This window comes from Bidens hawaiensis, unplaced genomic scaffold (assembly GCF_021521415.1).
Source record: "Bidens hawaiensis isolate Kalapana, Puna unplaced genomic scaffold, B.hawaiensis_p1.1 tig00029860_1, whole genome shotgun sequence".
Taxonomy (NCBI): domain Eukaryota; kingdom Viridiplantae; phylum Streptophyta; class Magnoliopsida; order Asterales; family Asteraceae; genus Bidens; species Bidens hawaiensis.
In genome coordinates this window covers 135795-151049 of record NW_027494948.1, presented here as the reverse complement: position 1 = coordinate 151049, position 15255 = coordinate 135795, and the positions used below count along the sequence as shown (strand labels likewise).

General features: G+C 36.1%; 1 protein-coding gene across 1 annotated transcript; it reads right to left on the bottom strand.

Annotated features, from left to right (window-relative positions):
* Positions 1 to 3520: 3520 nt before the first annotated feature.
* LOC143579495 (polygalacturonase inhibitor-like) lies at positions 3521 to 4539 on the bottom strand. The gene has a single exon (XM_077062785.1). It carries the CDS (start codon positions 4537 to 4539, stop codon positions 3529 to 3531), a length of 1011 nt encoding a protein of 336 aa, XP_076918900.1. The 3' UTR covers positions 3521 to 3528.
* Between the last annotated feature and the right edge of the window lie 10716 nt (positions 4540 to 15255).

The window sequence follows — 15255 nt, the reverse complement described above, 5'->3', positions numbered from 1 at the left end:
GCCATCAGATAGCATCTAATGACTATAACTTCAATCTTCTATTCCTTCTTGCTTGTTCTAACCTTTCTTGTTTCCCTGAAACATGGGTGGGAAAATACGTCAACACAAAGCTGCTGAATAACGCTGACTCTAAAATCTCTTTTTAATACCTTTGTGAAACCAACAATAATACCTTTGTGACTACTCATTAGGCACCCAACTAGATTGGGATCAAATTACCCTAAGTACCATGTACAATTAATTATATACACAATATCATTTCTCTGAACAGTCCTGTAGACCTTCAGAGGCATGTTGATGATATGCATGGCCTCGGGGAAATGCCGAGTCACCATGTATGTTTGGATCCAGACACATGTATACTCTTAATCAGAGTGTCCGTTTCTTATTATTGTAACACAAAGTTTTAAGGATTCGTAAATCCTATGCAAACATTTAGACTCATTATAAAAGGTTTGGGGTGTATTCACCTTTTCTGTTTATAATCAGTTTCTGATACTGATTCCTGTTTTCTGATTCCTTCTTCTTGTTTTGTTACCTCGGACCTATAGTACGAGAATAACCTTTGTATAAATAACTAGATCATCGATCTAGCTTTAGACCTTTAGTCTATTTCGTATAACTTCAACCTTGATGAAATCATTTGTTTATATAAAGCATTTGGACCTTTAGTCCTCTTCTTTATTTTACCAATTATATGCTACGTTTCTTCTTCAGGAAGAAACGTCTATATTGAGTTTCTTTTTCAAGAAGAAACATTAATTTCTTTAACTATAATCTTTGAACATTATATTTCTTAATCATAAAGAAATACTATTTTGATCATAACCTTTACTTAAGAAAAGTTATAAAATTCTTAATTGTAATCAAGGTTCGGTTATAACTCCGACTATGGTCTAAGCTATAAATAATAAAATAATAACTTAGGCAGAACCCCTTACCTCGCACGGGTATTCGGAGTTAGATATTCCTAAGTTTATACGGGCATTACTTCTACTCTATATGCACGTTTATCAAGGCGTTCTTGATCAACTCTTCTTGGCACGCAAATCAAGGTAATGTTCGGTCGCCGGGTCGTGCATGTACTTCGGGAAAACACCGGGTTTATGGCACAGTATTACGAGGTTATGATTGTCGGGTCGGTGGCACGCAAAACGATGTTCGGCACGCAAACCGAGGTAGAGAGAGTGGCTGTGGGAATGAGCTCATGGCCTCCCCTTTTATAGTTGATTTTGTGTCCCATCGCGGTACGCGATGGGACTCTGCCTTGACTCCGACGCGTAGCGCGGCGCCTACATTCCCGAGGTCTTGCCACGTGTCGCCACGTGGCCTGACACATGTGCCACATGCCGCCACGTGGTCTGACACGTGTCCTGGCCTGTTGCCACGTGTCACCAGAGTGTGACACGTGTCTCTAAGTCATCATGGTCCATCGCGAAGTGTAAAGTGCGCCATCAAAGCGCCACATTGCGCCCAACGCCCTTCGCCGTCGTCCTAGCCCGAGCCCGAGCGTGAGAGCGTGCGCTGTGCGCGTCGGGTGCTACGCACCTTCCGCTAGGACCACTTGGTGCATGATATTCATAAAAGAATATTACTATGGAAAATCTCTTCCTTATAAAGAGCTTTCATTTCTTTACCACTTTCCATGTGAGATGGATTCCATCTTCCTTATTTATACCTTAGTGGAATGCTTCCATTTTCTTACATCTTTCCATGTGGGATGAAGTTTCTTTCATGTAAGTAAACTTTACTTAGGAAATATTTTTATTTTCTTATTTTCTTATATTTCTTTATTTAATATTTTCTCATGACTTGTCTTGATATTATTTTTGATCTCTTAACTTTCTTAAGTTGTCAAATTTGGATCAAAATTTTGGGGATGTTACATCACGCTTAAGTTTAAACATCCATTTGAGCTTGATGGCCTTGATCTTTAGGAAGTTATGTTATACTTTTTCTTAATAGACTCTAAGGAGACTTCCATTGCCTTAACCCAAAATATGTTATCTGTGGCTTGTAAATAACTCCTCGTTTCGTCTTCAACAAGTAGCATTAGAGCTTCGTTTGTTTCTCTATCAACTTTGTCTTGCGTTATAAAATCGTTGAATCTTCGAAGAAGTACATACGCACTAGCTTAAAAAGGTGCTCTTCATGTACTTTTGGGTAAGATTTGGTCAAAATTAGGGTGATTTGAAGGTTTGATTGTAAAAACAACATTAGCCTTGCCTCATGTGAAGATGGAATTTTTTAATAGGATAGGGATGGATACATGAACGGTTCTTACATTTGTTACATATGTCAAAATTAGGGTGATTTGAAGGTTTGATTGTAAAAACAACATTAGCCTTGCCTCATGTGAAGATGGAATTGTTTAATAGGATGAGGGATGGATACATGAATGGTTCTTACATTTGTTACATATAAAGGGATTTTTTAACAAGTTTCGGTCGAATATGTAATACAACGATTTCAAAAAATAAAAACTCGTAAGGATCAATTATAGGTAAATTTTTTTAATTAGTAAAGATCATTGTGTATAAAAATAAAAAATATGTGGTTAACAAGATTACATATTTGTTTCCACTACTAAAAAACTATAAATTTCTACACATTTTCATCTCAAATAAGAGATATTACATATTATGAAATATATGAGAGACATATATGTAACTTTATGTATCTTTGTGTCACAAGCTACTCATTTATTTATTCATTTTTACAATACTGGAAATGAATAAAATGTCAAAATTATTTTTGTTTAATGGAGTTCTTTTGAGTATCATGTGATATACAATTTTCATAAGCCTACCCGTACTTTTGTAAAGTTGACATATTGTGTCCAAACAAACTGGAATTAGTAGTCTCTCAAATTTGAATCTTGCTTTTTGGTTTTTGTTTACACTCAGTTGTAGTCTTCCAAAGGGGAGTGTACAGGAACTTATTAGAGGATTAGTGCTATAATTATTTGTTTATTTATGTTGCTACTATAGTTTACCCGCTACACTAGCACATTAAACATGTTTTACATATTGTTTGATATTAACTTAATTAATTTAAGAATTATTAATATTTTTGAATTATATAAATAAATCAAAACAGGAAAAACTTGGATAAGATTGAACGACATATGTGGAAATGGGAAAGTTAATGTGAAGATGATGTTACATGCAAGATAAAATGGGAAAAATGAAAGGACTCCATATGCTCTAAGTAGGGTAAAAAGTTAGTATTGATTGAAAAATGGTTATTGTGTGACTAATAAGTGATAACGATCATCATGAATTTGAGGACACACTTAATATATGATAACTTAAACTTCCATATTATCACATAATCTTCATGAGAGCTAATCATTAAATTAAGGTGAAGCCCTTGGGGATCACTAAAACAAAGTACATATATAATCAAGTTCAGGGTTTACTTAAGAACGGTCATGAATAAAAGCGTTGCACACATTCATTGATAAACACTTAAAATTCCTGAATTAAGATACCACAATAAACTTATTCAATCTTAACATAACTTTATTTAGGACAGTCCAGATCCTTTGGAACAAGCCGGCAACGGAGACCCACACAAGCACCGGTTATGTAAATAAGACGTGGTAGCCATATTCTGCAGCTCTCCACCTTTAGGAATGTTCCCACACAACCTATTATAACTCACGTTCAAGTTCTGCAAATTTAGTCCCCTCAAAGAAGCCGGTAGACTTCCATAAATCTTATTATGATTCAAATCTAACCATGTCAAACTAGCCGGAAATATAAACTTTGAAATATCAAACTGGAAGGTGTTCCTTGAAAAATCAGCTATTTGGATCGTCTTGTTTCGTCCAAAAAACATGCTTAAATCACCTGTCAATTTGTTTCGTGAAAAGTCGACGGTGGAGAAGTTTAAGTGTCTTAAAGATTTGGGTACTTGTCCAGTTAGCTGGTTATGTGAGAGGTGAAGAGATTGAAAGTTTTTGCTGAACTTCCCGAATGATTCCGGGATGACACCGGTTAGCTTGTTTCTACTGAGGTTAATTTCGGTTAATTTCGGTAACGTTGCAAGCTCTGGAGGTATAGAGCCAGTGAGTTTATTAAATGATAAGTCTAGATAGTTTAGGTTTTTGAGTTGGCTAAGGAATGAAGGGACTGGACCGGTGAGATTAGTCCAGCTTAATGAGAGCATGGTGAGGTGAGTAAGTTTGGAAATGGATGATGGGATTTGACCGGTGAGGTTGGTGAGTTTTCGGAACGCAAGGTATTGGAGGTACGGGAGGTTACCGACTTCAGGAGGGATTTGGCCGGATATGTTGCGGGTGGAGATGGTGAGTTCGACGACACGGCCGGTGGCTTTGTTGCATTTGAGACAGTACCATGTGCAGCAATCTTCGTTTTTCTTCCATGAGGTTAAGTGGTAAGGGTTTCCTAGGGATTTCTTGATTTGAAAGAGGACTTTTTCGTCGTTTTTGTTGCATGGTTTGGAGACGGAGAGGGAGGGGGTGGGGAGAGAGAGGAAGATGAGGAGAGAGACGATGAAGATTGTTTTCTTCATTGTTGGTGTGGTGTGGTTTTTGTTTCTTCAATTTGAACCTCCATTTATAGACTTTGCAAAGATAAATGTAAAATTGCCCTCATCTTTGTTATGTGAAACTATAGAATAATATGTGAAAAAGAGACGTAAAACCATAAATGATAGTATTAAAAATTAAGAAAAGAAGCGGGATAAGCAAATGATTTGTTGTATTGTTGTGGCAAATGACGCTTTCATTTAGTTATTCATTATGCATAGGTAAAATTGATTTAAGAAAAGAAGCGGGATAAGCAAATGATTTGTTGTATTGTTGTGGCAAATGACGCTTTCATTTAGTTATTCATTATGCATAGGTAAAATTGATTTATGAAGTTACTAAAAAACCAAGGTACATAACACGTTTGCACGCCAATACGGTTATTTTAAAATATAAAGGCAACAAAGTGACTAATATAGTTTTCTCGTTTTACCGTATTCCTTATCAATAAAATCCAAACATTTAATCTATTTATCTTTATGATTGATGTAGTTGTAAGCATAACATAACAATTAATCAAAGATCTTTACTAATATATGTTTGAGATATGAGCAATTAATTAGTGTTGGGTTGGTGGGCTTCCATACGTATCAGATAGAGCCGTTACATACTAGGGTTGATCTAGTTATCTCTTATCATATGAACTTGAGTACAAACATTATGCCCTTAAAAACCTTCAAACGGTTTTTCTTGTGGTGCTTAAAGTTTGCTTCATATTAGAAAAATTAACCGACCCAACAACACCAATCGGAACCCCTTTGAACAAGAATAGTCGCCTTTCTTGTACCACTATAGAGGCCAAAGTCCAACTACATTGAAACAACCAATCAAATCACAAGCTCTAGGCTAATTCCCCACTAAAGAGCATAAGCATCAGACCAAACTCTATGCAAGTGCACAAACACAGGTATGCTATAACACCCGATCTTTGTTAGGATTAATGAAGGCTTTTGGGCCGGGTTCGTTGGTTGACAATTAGAAGATAAAAGGGGGCGGCCCGTTTAATTATGGAGGATGACCCATTTGACGTTTTCTTGGTCCCTAAGTCATTAAACCTAATTGTTCTCTATATATATCATGGTCATGTACTGTAATCTTTGTACTGTGCTTAATAAATATACCCTAGTTGCAGCCCGTGGACGTAGGTCGCCTTGACCGAACCACGTAAAATCTTGTGTCTTTTATTAATTGCTTTCGTTTGTGCGTGTGTGTTTGTGTTTCCGCTGCGTACCGACTCTGATTAATACCTAACAAATGGCATCAGAGCCGAAGGTTTGGTAAACACACGGGGCGCACGGAGACGAGAGCGACTATTTCTTCGGCTCATTCGTTCGTAAAACCTGAAGGAATTTTGGTTCGGCGTGATATTCAAGAAGGTGGTTGGGGTTGAATTAATTTGCAAGTCAAAGGAAGGTGCAATTTTTTATTGTGTTGTCATATCTTTCAAACAAAGAAAGGCAACTTTTTGGGGTGTTTGGGGTCTGTGTGACGGATAACAAAGAAACATAAAAGATTATTATTATTATTATTATTATTATTATTATTATTTGTCCAGTTGCAATTAGGTTTTGACTTGGGAGGGGTAGTTGGTTCTCTGCCACCATAATTCAATCGCCACATTGCATGTTAGGGTTCTTCTATTGAATCGCTGACGTCAACGAGATACCGTGCTACAGTCGTGTTCTACTAGTTCTGCTGGGGCCGATGGTTTGACATTTGAGGGGGTCCGAGACATTTGAGGGGGTCCGAGATATTGTGTTGGGTAAAGACGTTCGCCGGAAAAGCACGAATGGCGGATCATCTTCTGGTATGTTTTATGCTGGCAGGGGAAGGGAAAATAACGGGAGCAGTGGGAGTCGAGGGAGGAGTTCGTCTAGAACTCGGAAGAATGTGAAGTGCTGGAAGTGTAATGAAGTTGGACATATTAAGAGTGATTGTCCAAACAAATTACAGGGAAAGGCTGCTGAGGTGAACACTGCTGAGCAGGTTTATGAAGGCGTCAGTGATGACGAGGCATTATTTTGCAGTGTTGATAGCATGGTGGACTCTTGGGTCATGGATTCCGGTTCTTCGTTTCACGCTACGCACAGCGGGGAGACGATGGTGAATCTAAAGGTTGGTAACTTTGGGAAGGTACGTATTGCTAATGGTGATGTTCTTAATGTTACGAGTATGGGGAATGTTAATTTGGTAACTCCATTGGGAACCGTTTGGAACTTGAAGAATGTTAGGGTTATTCCATCGTTGAAGAGAAGGCTTATCTATGTTAGTCAACTGGATGAACTAGGCATGGAAGTAAAGTTTGGTGGAGGTAAATGGAAGGTAACTAAAGGTAGTCTGGTTATTGCTCGTGGAAACAGGTATGGTTCATTATACATGGTGCAGGTGCATGCTGAGGGAAGTATGACCGTCCCTCAAAACAAAGTCGGGTTCGCTGAGTCGAAGGAGCAGAATAAGGTTCAATTTGCAAGAGTGGAGCCTGGTGCAAAGGTGATTCAAGCTGAGCGGGGTCGGAGGTCTAAATCAAGTCAGGGGTTTGGTGACAGTGGGAGCGCGGGTTGTGTTGCGGGAACAATTACAAAACAACGTTGGGTTTCGAAAACCGTTATTCCGATTGATAAAATCTCTCCTGGGGAACTCTTGCTAAAAGAGGAGAGTGGTAGTGGTTCTCGGGTTATCTCTTGAACTGATGGATCGTGCGTATCAGTTGAGGTAGAGGACAGGTCAGTTTTTGCTGACGAGTTGGAGCTCGGTGGAGCTTCAACTGGCCCTTCTGGTACTTGATGTTGAAGGGGGTGCTGCAACTAGGTGGTAAGTCTTAGCTTGTCTTGGGAACTGGAAGCTTGGAAGACTTGTTAATAAAGATTACTGATATTACTGATGACTGGATTGCTTTGTACTTGAATGGCGGGCTAGAGTTTATCGCAAGGCCTTCAAGTGGGAGATTGTTAGGATTAATGAAGGCCTTTGGGCCGGGTTCGTTGGTTGACAATTATAAGACAAAAGGGGGCGGCCCGTTTAATTACGGAGGATGACCCATTTGACGTTTTCTTGGTCCCTAAGTCATTTAACCTAATTGTTCTCTATATATATCATGGTCATGTACTGTAATCTTTGTACTGTGCTTAATAAATATACCCTAGTTGCAGCCTGTGGACGTAGGTCACCTTGACCGAACCACGTAAAATCTCGTGTCTCTTATTAATTGCTTTCGTTTGTGCATGTGTTTTTGTGTTTCCGCTGCGTACCGACTCTGATTAATACCTAACAATCTTGGGGCCTAAACGTATGCTATTGGTATCTAGTTATTTATATTTACGCAACAAAAACATATCTTTCATTAAAATAATCATCACGGGAGTTGAATAAAATATTACTTTATAAATAGGGACTCAAATACCATCTACAAATTATAAAACATCATTTAACATTAACAATCATGAATCGTTTTATCAAAAGTACTTAACAAGGACTTTCAAAGTTAGAGCCATCAAGTTCTTCTATCCCCTAAGCAGTCTTCTTTACCTTCGACAATCTAACTTTCTAATATTCTACTCCTGGGTATTTAAAAATACCGCAATGTATGTTGAAGAACGACATCAACAGACATAAAACATTTTTGGCAATTAAGGAAGAAAATTAGTTTGATCTAGTTTATTAGTGTTAGTAGGCTACATACTCAGCAAAACTATTGCCCCATTGGAGACAACCACGATACACATTAGTATTGATGCTCAGTTTTATGTATGCATGTAACTGAGTTAGTACTAGCCATGTTACAAAGCAACTTTTAAATGTATCACATGCATTCTTTGGATCCAATTATACGTATACTTGTTTCTTGAATACTTACTGATAGACTACTTTATGACTCAATTATTTTAAAAATCTATTCAAGCCATTTAATTGATATCAAATCATTTTTAGGGTTTTAAAAAGAGTTAATTAACCTATTGTTAATATAATTATTATTTATATGATTTATTATATTGGATTTTATCCAACTAGACTATAGAGAGACAATCCGGCTTTAAAATCAATAAACATTTATTATATCTACACGTGATTAATAAATGAATTTTCTAACTACAGTTTCTTTACACAATCTATAAAATAAAGAGAAAAGATCCAATACACTAATGCTTATTGTATAAATACGTACGCAAATTTCGTTTTTCATGAATCGATCCATGAAATCACATCCAAATATCTCGGAATCGTCAATACATATCCAATTAATAATTGCTTCACCGTAAAAAACAGTTTTGGATGGTTAATCGATCAACTTTTCACTTTTTTTCACAAAGACGGTTTTTGAGCGTTTAAGGTTTTGTGAGCGTTTTCTGAGCGTTTTAGGTTTTTGCCTTTAAGCGTCTCGCGTACCTACCGTACGCTAAGCATTAGCGTACAGTAACTGCACCCATAAAATAATAATTAAAGTAAATGCAATAGTAACATTTTCAAACACTTTTGTGAAGGCTGTCAAAATGTGAAACTATATAGACTTGTTCAAAATGACACGTTTAAATGACATGGCTAAAATACAATCCGTGTTCATCATGTCAATATGTCATCGTACAAGCATGTGCAATGATGCGGGAAAGGGACATGACATGAAAACTGAAAATGCGGCCACTTCTCATATAATGTTTCACACGGACTTTTTGTTTCCTGTTTAGATTACTCTTTGGCATCCTATGTTATATTATGTGGAAGGTAAAGAAATAAAAAGGGACAACTACCAATGAGAACATTTGATCACAAATTCTTAACTTAACCACGGACTTTTCTTTTAAAAAAATAGAAATTTTCTCGCCCAAGCGAGAAATTTCCGTGATTCCTCTCTCCCACGAGGCTTATTTTCGTCTAATACATTCAAATCCGAAAGCCACTTTCCAAATATTACCGCAACATTGAAAATCCGGTAGCGCCTTTCCCAACCAGTCACCGCCTTTGACCCTCTGTTCCTCTATCCCAAACACGCACCTCCATTCATCTCCCCAAAATCGTTGTATGTGCCAAATCTGTCATCGTCTGGTTGCTTTCATATGCAAAACACCACTTTGCCACTAGCCGAGAAATAGACACTTGTACATGAAGGATTGGTCGAATAATTTAGTCAAAAGCTTAAGTCAAAGTTTATTTTAGTAAATTACGATAGTCAAACGTCCATTTACGTTATTTTCCCAAATAAAAACACCGTAGTCTCAAAACAACGTGCTAAAGATCGAAATGTACTATTTATTCAAGGCACACTTTTTTAATACTATATTGTAGAATTAAATACACGAGTGATCTATTGGTAATATCATATTCCACTTGTGAGTTGTGACCTTTTCCATTTCTAAGAATTTCACTTTAATACCTTAGGTTTCCTCTATCATGACAAATTTGGTTATTGCAACTTAAGTATGGTTGTGGAGGATATAGCGGATTTGGGGCATGAGCTTGTCTCATTTTGACATATGCGGGCTCGAGCCCGAGCTAGGCTCGTTTTGAGCTCTATTTCTAAACAACGAGCTCGGCACGTTTTTCAAACTTGGGCCCGAGCTCGTCTTGTTTTGACATACGAGGGCTTGAGCTTAAGCTGGGTTCGTTTTGATCTCATTTTCGAAAGTTTGAGCTCGGCTCGTGAGTTTTTTTAAACTTAATTGGGCTTGGTTGATCGAGCTCGCCTCGATCATTTATTATTTATTAATTAATTTATATACAATTTTTATTATTTTTATATTTGGAGAAAAACGTTAAACGACCCTAATCTTGAGCTGAGCTCGTTTAGTATTATAAACAAGCCAAAGCTCGGCTCAAGCCCGGTTGTGAAGTGTTAACTTACTACATATAAGCCCAAAATAGGCCAAACAAAAAAAAATACAAAAAATCGTCATTAAGGCTCAACGAGTCTGAACAAGCATCATATACAAGGCTCAAACTCAAGATATATAACTAATTAAACGAGATTTGTTTGAGCCTGGGTTTGGCTCAACCTAGAAAAAACTCGATTCGTTTTGAGATTTTTATCGATCCAAGCTCGAGTATAGCTCGTGAGTAGCTTGACTCGTTTGCACCCCTAGTTGAGAGATTTCCTCTTAAGATTTGTTTCCTAATTTGTATAAAAGGGAAACTGTGAAATCTTGCTTAAAAGGATCGACCTAATTTGTATAAAAGAGATTTGTTTGAGCCTGGGTTTGGCTCAACCTAGAAAAAACTCGATTCGTTTTGAGATTTTTATCGATCCAAGCTCGAGTATAGCTCGTGAGTAGCTTGACTCGTTTGCACCCCTAGTTGAGAGATTTCCTCTTAAGATTTGTTTCCTAATTTGTATAAAAGGGAAACTGTGAAATCTTGCTTAAAAGGATCGGGTTGGTGTGCATAAACTAGTTAGTCATGAAGTGCATAAAATTGGTGGGGGGGATTGAATTTGGACTTTCGAAGACCATGAAGGTTTGATCAAAGCCTTCGTGCATGAATATATAGAGGATGAGTAGAATTGGGCTAAAGAAAATCCAGCACTTTTTTTGGCAAAATTATTGGGAAGGTTACTTCATGTCCAAATCCTATTCGAGCCTCAAGTTAGAGATTTCGTTGGGTAAAGTGGGTGTCACAAAAAGTCTCTTGCTTTGTTTGGATACTTTTATAAGTTTGTATATAGTTGGCTCAAAATTTGTTGCCTAGGGGTGTTTACTGAAACTCGGCATTTTGCAAAATGTGCGTGCTGGAGGAGAAATCTGTGGCACATGTATCTGGATCTTGCGCGATATTTGTTTTGGCTTGGGAGTTGGTTGATAGATGGTTTGGTTTGGTGGTAGTTGTTGTGGCTTGGGAGCTGGTTGGTAGACAATATATTATTGGCTGAATATTTGTTGGTTTGGGGGGGGGGGGGGGGGGGGAGGTGTTGTTATGCTCTTTCAATGCTTAGAGGATTGTTTGGTTAAAGGACCGGGTGCTAAGGTTTCAAGGATGTCTCTGTTGTCAAGTATGTCTATGTGAAAGAAACGCCGAGAGGTTTTGTGATCTTATGTATTTATAGATGGTATGCATATCATTGGGAGTGATGATAAAATGATCAAGTCTACTACAACATGTGCAAAGCGAGGTTTGGCATGAACGTAATGGCCATAGCAGATGTGATTCTAGGAATAAAGATCACTAGAACCCAGAATGGTATGTCTTAAGTCAAGCTCACTACGTGGACATGATACTTGAGAAATTCAATTCTAAGGACATACGTGTCGCTACTCCGGTTGATACCTCCCAACATTTAAGGAAAAATTGAGGAGATTGTGTGGGTCAACTAGCTAGGGTACTCAATGTAGTCTAATGTATCTTATAACTTGCGCAAGACCCGACTTGGCTTATGATGTGAGCAAATTAAGCAGATATACTAGCAATCCAAGTTCTAAACACCGGAAAAGTATAACAAGGGTGCTAAGGTAGTTAAGATACATAAGTGATTATGGTCTACATTTTACCCGTGATAAAAGGATACACTGATGCAAATTGGATATCGGATATAAAGGATTCTATATCCACAAGTGGGCATGTTTTCACACTTGAAGGATTGGCCATAGCTTGGAATCGACTTGGATAAATCCAGAGAAGTGGAGGAGTGGCTGCATCAATTTGTGGAGTGTATACCAAGATGGCCAAAGCCTTTGCCAGTTATTTGCATACAATGTGACAACTAATCAACGATTGATATAGCCGAAGGCTCAATGTACAATGGCCAATCGAGGCACGTTCGACGTAGACACAACATGATACGACAACTACTCTCAATGGGTGTTATTATGTTGGACTATGTGAAACCAAATGATAACATTGAAGACTTGTTAACGAAAGGTTTAAGTAAATACTTGGTTCATATATACGTCGTCAAATGGTGGTTTATTCAAAGGCATCATGTCTACTCACACTAGGAGGCTAACTATGTTTCATAAAGTAAGGTTCAAAGGCAACACTACTTATCATGCAACACTTAAATGTAGTAATTATACTTGACACGTGTTCAAAAAGTAAAGGTTAATGAGTACATACAATGTTTTGAAACCCGGACTGGACTGGGAACTTGTGCCTTTACCGGTCCGGGTGATGTTATAAACCCGTTTTTTAAAAAACCGGACGGTTCGTAGAACTTAGGGTCGGACTAGAATTGGTGAACCGGCTGGTGGACCGGTTATTATAAATTTTACCAACTTTTTTTTTGTCAAGCTTTGAAACTAGATCTGGATTTTTATAATGTTTTGAGAAGGAGTCGCCGAATCTTGATTAAATCTCCAATGATTTGAACAACCAATAGTATTTGTACCAAGTCTACAACTATGATTTATTATCGCCATTCAAAGCAAGAAATAGATGAAGATTTTGTCTACAAATGTGATATCAAATGACACAAAGAACATAATGAAACAAGGGTTTGGTGACTTTCTAAAAAAGATGTCATAGAAAATCTTATCCTTAATAATAATAATATTAACGTATGGGCTTTTAAAAGGCCTTTTGGTGAAAGCCTAAAGTGGGCTATATCTATCTTTTAGAACTGCATTTATTTACTGGACTTTGTATGATAGAATAGGATATATTTTTATTTTATAAGTTTATATTATTTTATATACGTTTAATATTTATATATAGATACATAGTATATTATTTATGACGTCATCCAAGTCAATATTCGGTTCGATCTTCCGGTCCGGTTCGACCTGTGACCAGGTAAGGCATCCGGGTTGAGGTCCGGCCCGGATCTTAAAACATTGAGTATATCGAGATTCTAAAATGTGTGTTTGAAAATATAAACATTGGTGAAATGGACAAACGAGTTTGTCCCACATTAGTAGAATAATAACCTTATTAGTGTCTTATAAGGAGAAGGTCTCACAAGATTACATTCTTGACATTAGCAAGGGTGCGAAGCACCCTATGTGCTCACGCCCTTACACGGGCTCGGGTTTGGACGAAGGGAAATGTTGCTTTCATAACGCACATTTGCATCGCCGTGATGAGGGCGAACAACCCCATTTAAGACAAATTAGATTTTAATAATATCACATCTTTGTAGTTTGGACGATAATATTTTCACCTCAAAAACTTCTTGTCACCAGTCTCACCTTTCGCCCTATTTTTCTCATTAGATCCTCATTAAAAAAAACTTAAAGGAGTTAAGTTTTTTTTGAATTTGAAACCGATGTTTTTTGGCCTTTTGATCGGAATGATGATACAAGTCAACTATTGTAAAACTTATTTCGAAGCGGTGTTATTCAGATGTTTAAACTTTCAATTAACACCGTTTTTAACAGGGTCTATTGATAAAAAAAAGAGTACGAAAGATATGATTTGTGACTATAGTATGCTTGTATGAACTTTATAAGCAGAGGGTGGCAGTGAGATCCAATAATTCGCATCACCTGATTTACTTTGCTTTCTTTCATTTCAATATTTCGCATTCTTAGTTATTATATATCATATGTTATACTACTTCATTTCAGTTTCGTTTAAATAGTTGTAACGCCTCCTTTCTTGTATTGTAATATACTGCTTTATTTATTTCATGTATCGTAATTCATATTTATAAATTGTATTATTTTATTCTACGAACTATTTTCCTAAAAATTTTTCTTTACAATACCAACTTTAAAATTGAGAGACAAAAATAAAAAAAAAAATAGTTTAATCGGAGTTCTTTCGAGTTGGAGGTGTTACTTAGTATTTCGGGTTTGAATCAAATACAAATGAAATTAATGTGCTAAACGTGAGAATCAAATAAAGTAATTATATATACAAGCAGAGTGTTTATGTAATTACATCATAAAGTAATTAATTACTTTATGATGTAATTACATAAACACTCTGCTTGTATATATAATTACTCTACTTGATTCTCACGTTTAGCACATTAATTTCATTTGTACGTTAACTTTCCCCCTAATATTCCATCCCCATATATAATGTGAATTATATAGGGTGTTGCTAAACGTACATCCATCCTCTTCATTTTTACTAAACGTATACCCCCCTCAAGTTTTACATTAATACAATTTAAACCTTTGTGTTTATTCTATGTCATTTTCTCATCTTTTATTATCATTATTTAATAAAAAAAGTTTTTTTATTATTTAAAGTGCTTTTCTTTCCCTTTTCTTTAATATTTTTTTTGTATACTATAAAACATTTTTTTTGTTTTTCTAAATAACAAAAAAATTTGTTTGTGTTAAAACGTTTTTTATAATTAAAAATAATAAACCATTTTTTTCTACAAGTATTTTAATACTTTTAGGGTGTGTTTTTCTTTTTAAATAATTTTTAAAGATAACTTACTTTAAAAAAGAAACACATTTTTTTCATCAATAAAACAGTTTAAACAACATACGACTTGATCAACAAGTTGGTTCTTTTCTCATGTGACGTTAATTTCAAGCTTTCGAACTTATCAAAAATTATTTAGATGATCTTTTTGTCGGGAGTGAGGCATATGATAAATAAATATATAAAAAATGTTTTATCGTTTTTATAAAGGCGTTATATCATTATTCTTTAAATACATTTTATAATCATAATAAATATTATTATTATTATTATAAAGAACAATAAACACAAAGAAAGAAATAATAAAAAAAAATTGTAGTATTTGATTTGATATTTTAAAGGGAGACTTGAAATGACTAAAAATATTAAAATGTAGTAATATGCCAAATAAAAATGTTAAA

Excerpts from the sequence above, each read along its gene's own strand:
- LOC143579495 (XM_077062785.1), bottom strand. The coding sequence starts at position 4,539 with ATGAAGAAAACAATCTTCATCGTCTCTCTCCTCATCTTCCTCTCTCTC.